Source organism: Notolepis coatsorum (assembly GCF_963971535.1).
Source record: "Notolepis coatsorum genome assembly, chromosome: 2".
NCBI lineage: Eukaryota > Metazoa > Chordata > Actinopteri > Aulopiformes > Paralepididae > Notolepis > Notolepis coatsorum.
The window spans coordinates 220712836-220720968 of NC_140166.1; the positions used below are offsets into that span (position 1 = coordinate 220712836).

General features: G+C 47.8%; 1 protein-coding gene across 1 annotated transcript in view; it reads left to right on the forward strand.

Moving 5' to 3' along the window:
- nrxn3a (neurexin 3a) overlaps nt 1-8133 on the forward strand; it is a gene marked incomplete at both ends in the record, with an annotated part of 41258 nt that overhangs the window by 1149 nt on the left and 31976 nt on the right. The window contains one exon of the mRNA XM_084308548.1: nt 1061-1242. Coding sequence (XP_084164674.1) covers nt 1061-1242 — 182 coding nt within the window. The remainder of the gene's footprint in view (nt 1-1060; nt 1243-8133) is intronic.

Below are 8133 nucleotides of genomic sequence, written 5' to 3' on the forward strand. Positions count from 1 at the left end.
CATACTGAACTGAATTCATACTGAACTGAACTCATACTGAACTCATACTGAACTGAAATCATACTGAACTGAACACATACTGAACTGAACTCATACTGAACTGAACTCACATACTGAACTGAATTCATACTGAACTGGACACATACTGAACTGAACTCATACTGAACTGAACTCATACTGAACTGGACACATACTGAATTTAAAGGAACACGCCAACTTTATGGGACATTTGCTTATTTGTCATCTACCCTGGAGTTAGACAAGCAGATACAGACCCTTTTCTTCTCTGTGCATGCAGTAGGCTTATAGGGAACAGCCGCGCCGTTAGCCTAGCTTAGCGTCATTCACTGGAAGTAGGTGTGCCAGTGTAGCCTAGTTCCCAACAGTCACGAAATACACTCCAAATACAACTCCAAAACGTTCCTGTGAACATGTTGTGACCTGTTGTGTAATTACCACGTGGAGAAATATTTATTTTTTAAATTAGACATTTTCGTTTTCTAAGCAGATGAAATCACTGCGACCGCAGGAAGCATATATATATATATCTGCTTAGAAAACAAAAATGTAAAAAAAAAGATTCTCCACGTGGTAAATACACAACATGTTTACAGGAAAGGCAAGTGACAAGACTTTGATGTCGTAGTCTGAGTAGTATTGACCAATGCCGTTTGACCTCACTGTTATTCCATCAAGCTGTCGGGGGCGACAGTGGCCCGGGAGGTAGAGCAGTCGTCTGGCAATCCGGAGGTTCCCGGTTCGATTCCCGCTCCTCCCCCGGGCAGCGTGTCGAAGTGTCCTTGAGCAAGACACTTAACCCCTAATTGCTCCCGATGTGCAGGTTGTGGCACCTTGTATGGTCGCCTCCGCCGTCGGTGTGTGAATGTGTGAGTGAACGGGTCAAATGTGAGGAACAGAATTGTAAAGCGCTTTGGATAAAAGCGCTATATAAAAAAGCAGCCATCAAGCTGACCCTCCCTCCCTCTCTCTCCCTCCCTCTCTCTCTCCCTCCCTCTCTCTCTCTTTCTCTCTCTCCCTCCCTCTCTCTCTCTCTCCTCAGCCGGGACCACGTACATCTTTGGGAAAGGAGGCGGCCTCATCACCTTCCGGTGGCCGGCCAACGAGAGGCCCAGCACGCGGACCGACCGCCTCACCGTGGGCTTCAGCACGTCGCTCAAAGACGGCATCCTGGTCCGCATCGACAGCGCTCCTGGTCTGGGAGACTACCTGATGCTGCATATAGTGAGTACAGAGAGCGCCCCCTGGTGGGAGACTACCTCATGCTGCACATAGTGAGTACAGAGAGCGCCCCCTGGTGGGGGACTACCTCATGCTGCACATAGTGAGTACAGAGAGCGCCCCCTGGTGGGGGACTACCTCATGCTGCACATAGTGAGTACAGAGAGCACCCCCTGGTGGGAGACTACCTCATGCTGCACATAGTGAGTACAGTCTGTCTGTCTGTCTGTCTGTCTGTCTGTCTGTCTGTCTGTCTGTCTGTCTGTCTGTCTGTCTGTCTGTCTGTCTGTCTGTCTGTCTGTCTGTCTGTCTGTCTGTCTGTCTGTCTGTCTGTCCATATATCTATCCTAATATAAGGCATCCCTCAGCTCTTTATTCCCCTTTCTCTCACTCCTCTCATTATTTTTCTTGACCCCAGCATCTTAAGTGTCCATGTCCAGCACGCCCTCGACCTCGTACAGAGTGATCTGATAAGCTCATCGTATTACGGCTCGTCTCTGAGGAGATTCATCCTGGCAGGTTATGATTCCGTGCTCCACGACACGCGCTTCAAGTGTGATGGCGGCGTCAGCGTTATTAGATCAGAGTGATTCAACCTCCGTGCGATGGAGAGCGACAAGAGGAGAGAGAGAGAGAGAGAGAGAGAGAGAGAGAGAGAGAGATACAGAGACAGAGACAGAGACAGAGACAGAGAGAGGGGGGGAGAGGAGAGGAGAGAGAGAGAGAGAGAAGAGAGAGAGAGAGAGAGAGAGAGAGAGAGAGAGAGAGAGAGAGAGAGAGAGAGAGAGAGAGAGAGAGAGAGAGAGAGAGAGAGAGAGAGAGAGAGAGAGAGAGAGATACAGAGACAGAGACAGAGACAGAGACAGAGACAGAGAGATAGAGAGGGGGGGGAGAGAGAGATTTTTATTTTTATTTTAGAAAAAACATTTATTTACATAATTCTCATTACAATGTGTGTGTCACTACAATTAAATAACTACATATTATATCGGGCAACATGTGTCCCCATCATACTTAAAACCACATGAGATCTCACATAAAAAAAAGTGCTAAAATACAACTGTCCTTCTGCAACACAACAAAAAACGTCATTGAAGCTCCACCCAAACAAAAATAAAGGTGTCCATATTCCCATTCAACACATACATCTCAGCAAGAACAACACATGAGCAACCCAAGAAGCGTCCCGTCAGTCCAGTTTTGTCCATTTTGATACTCAGCGCATGGAACAGATCCCCCTCATCAGGAGCCTCCGTTCCACTCAAATAGTCCTGCAACAGGTCTGGTCCCCCGATGCTCCGCGCTTCAGTCCAATCGTTCAAACAGACTCTGTTGTGACACGCTGTCCTCAGCCCCAGTAAGGAAGCCACTTCCTCTGTGTGGTGAATTTCTGGCCCGGCTACATCCACAAAAAAATTCAGTTTCACTGTCCCAACTGAGTGCAGACGCTGTCCAAGCCCAGGTCTACTACCGTCCTGAATGTCCAGCCGGGCTCCACACATCAGAGGCTCCTCCATACAGTAGTTAAAAACAGAGACGTTAAAGGTTCAATATTGAGCGTGGAAAACTTGATATCACTCATAATCTCCAAAAGGAGTGCACAACAGATAAAAAAAAACACAGGATCCGTCCTAAAATACTTGGTTTCTGGTTACCCTTCATTATCTGTTTTATTGAGCTTTTGTACAATTTTCCTCAGTCTAAAAACTTCCTGGGAAGTGTACCCCCCATTGTTTTTCAACCTCATTGCTGAAATAATAAACCTTATCTTCAAAGAAAAAACTCCAACTTTGACATTCTTCATGTTTTTTGTTGTGTGCAGGAACCTCTGTATCGGCCTGACTGCATAACGTTTTCTCTGTTGCGAATCAGACACTTGAGAATCATTGGGAAACTAATTTCCCTCAGAACTTGTGCCCTCCTCATCCTCACCCATGCTGGACTGAGGCTACGTTTAGACAAGCGTTTTGGGATGGAAGTCTGAACAGAAATCGCAAAAGTCGTCTTGCGGTTTCACTTTTAATTTTGCGTTTAGACGAGCGTTTTGGGGTGGAATTCTCCGTGCAGACGAGGCTGTGACAACTCGAGACAACGGAGCCCCGCTGTCACACGATTGAAGCATATGTCACATGACGTGCTGTGAAGACCCGCCCTACTCTGCCTCTGATTCGCAGAGTGTGGGTGGGGAATGTGATTGGACCAAAGCAGAGTCACTCACAGACAGTGGGTCCAGTCATAATAGTTGTGATAGCCGCGGGACAGATTCTTGTGTATTTAAAAGTACTGCCAATGTAGCCTTCAGGTGATCGCCATGGATAGAATCAGACATGCTTTGTTTACGCTTCTAGGCTACTGGCGCATGCCTGTGATGTAAGCAGTAGGCGCGACGAGAGCCTTGACAACCCTTTCGTCATCGTTTTATGCGGTTTGACAGTTTAGATGAGAGCGCAAAGGTTTACCGTTTCTAGGAATTCCACCCTCGAAGGTGGTCTCACTTTTTTACGGTTTCACCCCGTAAAAACGCCGTTTCCGTATAAACGAAAGGCACATCTGAAAAAATATTTTTGCGGATTCACCTGCTAGCGTTTCCGTCTAAACGGGGCCTGAGAGAAAACTGTGCCTTCTACATCCTCCTGACTCTCTTTGACCAAACTTGTCACTCCTTCCTTATCCTGAGAGCCACTGTTGCCACTTTCTTTTTCCTTTTCAAATAATACAAGTACATTTTCCCCCACCCCTCCATCACTACTTCCCACCACGTCATCCACTGTCTGACTGTTTACATTATCTACCACATTCGGCTTTTTCCTATTACTTCACTGTCACTTTGTTGGGGGGACCGAACCACCTCTGTTCTCCCCTGTTACCTAGCCACTGGTTGAGGGGGCAGCAGCGTCTCTCACCCCTCCCTGCTCTGTACCTGCACTTATAATAATAATAATGCAGGACCTGTTCAGAGGTCTTTAATTGGCATGCAATTATCCTGAATGTTTTAGCGGTTAGCACACACGGTTAGCACAGACACACCGGAACACACACGCATGCATTGTCTTTGTAGGATCGCCGATGCGATTCATCTCTGCGCTTAACCCATCCAGTCGTCCTTCCCCCCAAGGGCAGCCAAGAGCAGACAGGCGTCAGCGAGGGCCGCACCCGGGGACCAATCCAAGTGCTCCTGCCTGTCTTCATCAAGGACGCCACAGCGTTAGCGATCTGTTGTTGTGCATGTTTTTGGGTTTATCTTATCTTATCTTACCCTTGCGAGCACGGGGAAAACATGCAAACTCCACACAGAAAGGCCTGGGAGATACCCCACCTGGTCCCCAAGCGGGAATCGAACCCTGGACTTTCTTGCTGTGAGGCGACAGTGTTAACCACTACACCACCGTGCCGCACCACTACCCGCAGCTCTACGCTGCCACACTCCTCCCTCTTCTGGAGGTGCGCTGTGCGCAGCGCTGCATTCCTCCTGGGGCTGAGATTGCGCGCCTCTCCCCTCGGACAATCACGCACTATATGTCCTTCCTCTCCACACTTGAAATACTTTGAGTTTCCAGAGTTCACAAAACCGACATAGTCAAAATCATCAACTCTTAATTTTAAAACCAAATCAAGCTCTTCTCCGCTGTTCTCGAGAATCATTCAAAGCTGGCGTCTATGTGAGACAACATGCTTTAATAGCGGAGATTTGCATCCAGACGACAATTTCCTTATCGGGGAAATTATCCTCCCATGTCGTGCAAGTTTACTTATTAATAGTTCGTCACTTATGAATGGTGGAATGTTATTTATGTTAATCCTTCTGCCTGGTGTGGAGAGAGGCGCCACGGCAATGAACGCATCATCGATACTAATTCCAGATTCTACCACCGCGTTCACCTTATCAAGACAGTCTTCTAGGAAAATCACCACTCCACCGTTCATTTTCGCAGCAGATTTAACACTTTTATGCCGAACAACTTCAGCTACTACCAAGCTGCAGTCCTCTACGCACACATTAAGAGCATTCATTTTAACACCATGCTTCCTGCCGAGTCTGGCAAACTCCATACTGGCGTATCACGCCAACCAGCAGCACGACCTGGCCGACTGCCAACAAACAAACTCCCCACTTAACCCTGTACACACCAAACACACAGCAAACTAACACTAGACTATAATTACAATATAGCATAAATAAATTTAACTAAAATAGATAGATAAAGAAATAGAAAAACTCACTCTACTTTCACGCACCTCCAATCTCCAATCTCGCTCCCAGCATGCACTAAGAGAGAGAGAGAGAGAGAGAGAGAGAGAGAGTTTGTGGTTTGTGGTTGTGTTTTATTATCGAGATTTTATTTGTATCCTTGGTAATGTACATCTAGGAACAATGTGCCCACGCCAACAAGGCCCTGTGAACTGTGAAAAAGAGAGGAGACAGAGAGATAGAGAGAGATAGATTGTCTGTGTGTGTGTGTTTACACATATGCATTCCCTGCACTGCAGGAAAAACCGTGCTGGCATATGGCTGCCTTCTTGCGCGAATCCCATCCCATCATGGCAGACATCCATCATACACTGATCTAAGGCTCTCAAAGCTCTCAGGGGTCTGTTAGCGGTGACTGCATGCACACACGCATACACACACACGCACACACACACATGCACGCACGCACGCACGCACGCACGCACGCACGCACGCGCACACACACACACACACACACACACACACACACACACACACACACACACACACACAGAGAGAGATAAAGTTGTGCAGTCATACGTGTGGGCAAGAGGCCAAGCATGCAGAAGTTGAGGCTCACAGAGACGCAGAAGATGCAGTGTGGCTACCGTAGGCCAACTACACACAGGAAGTTCAAGTTCATAATCATTCACAAGTGCAGCCCACACCACTAAGGGCACAGATGAAAATATACGTTTAACAGATTCCATAGAAATCGATAGTATATTTCACAAGAACGCTCGTCTCGAAACCGATAGAGGAGCCTCTGAGAGATGAGACCTCGTTACCCTACGACCAGCCTCTCGACCACCTCGTTACTCTACGACCAGCCTCTCGACCACCTCGTTACTCTACGACCAGCCTCTCGACCACCTTGTTACCTCTACGACCAGCCTCTCGACCACCTCGTTACTCTACGACCAGCCTCTCGACCACCTCGTTACTCTACGACCAGCCTCTCGACCACCTCGTTACTCTACGACCAGCCTCTCGACCACCTCTACGACCAGCCTCTCGACCACCTTGTTACTCTACGACCAGCCTCTCGACCACCTCGTTACTCTACGACCAGCCTCTCGACCACCTCGTTACTCTACGACCAGCCTCTCGACCACCTCGTTAACCTACGACCTACCCTACAGCCCACAGAAAGGCCCGGGAGATACCCCACCTGGCAACGCGGCAACCTGGTCCCCAAGCGGGAATCGAACCCTGGACCTTCTAGCTGTGAGGCGACAGTGTTAACCACTACACCACGAGGGTGGACGAGAGTGCCCCCCCCCCCCCCCCCCCCCCCCCCTTGTACACCCAGGGTATAATTATATGACACATGATACGTGTTGTGTATTATCCTTGGACATGTGTGTCAGGCCGAGGTCTCCTCCTCTGTGATGAGCAGACTGACAAGGGGGGGGGGGCGAGGAAGGGAAGAGGTGAAGCCACCAGACTGTCGTCGAGGCCCCTAGGGGCCCCCAGTAGAGGAGATGGGAGTGTGTGTGTGTGTGTGTGTAGGAGGTGACGTTAGCGGGTTTACTTGTGGATGAACTCACTTTGACCTTCTCCGGGGGGGGGGGGGCTGTCACACCTTACCGCATGGCGCACACACATGGTCCCTGTGAGGCAATGAAGATGTCAAATCCGCTACCCTTCAAGGAAACGGTCCGAGCGACAGATCTGACAGACGAGAGGAGCGAGGGGGGCGAGTCCCTGTAGATCAAGACGTAGGGGACGAAGCCTTCAGACGATAACTCAATGTTTTGTTTTCAGATTCAGATTCAGATTCAGAGTTTTTTATTTGCCACATGGAAGCAATACAATCATAGAGTTTTCATACAAAATCATAAATACCATACCGTGGGCAATAGGAGCAGGAAGAAGAATAATTCTTATAGTTACCTGCCCCTTATTCCTAAACTAAGCAAGTATTACTTGATGGTCGGCGTACAACCTAATTTACACAAAATAATAATTTATACCATATACAAAGAAACAAACAATCCACAGATTAAACAAGAAAAAATTATATAATAATAATAATAAAAAAGAAAAAGATATTCAGATCATATTTGACTTTCATACTGACAATTTTTTTTCTTTTATAATTATTTTTTAATTGACAAACACTATTACATTCCTTAAGTTCGCTATGGAGAGAATTCCACAACTTTACACCAATAACTGAAGGACACAGACACAGTAGATGTTTTGAGGGACATCTAGTAGCAAAGCTTACATGATATGCTGACATCATGCCCGGGGGGTTGATAATAACTACCGTCAGCCAGAGGAAAAGTGATTGGAATCCCGCCGCACACGAGTCACCATCACTGACGTTCGGAACTCGCGTGCCCCGTTTATTGGCCTTGCGTCTGTGTGAAACGTTGGCGTGTTTCGTGAGATGCTTGGCACAGATTTTAACACAAAATTAGGCCTTTGTTGTTCAGTATCTCCACGCAGATCAGTAGACGTGTTGTGCTGCTGGAAGGGGGATCTAAACAGATCTAATGGATCACTAGACGTGTTGTGCTGCTGGAAGGGGGATCTAAACAGATCTAAGGGATCAGTAGACGTGTTGTGCTGCTGGAAGGGGGATCTAAACAGATCTAATGGATCACTGGACGTGTTGTGTTGCTGGAAGGGGGATCTAAACAGATCTAATGGATCAC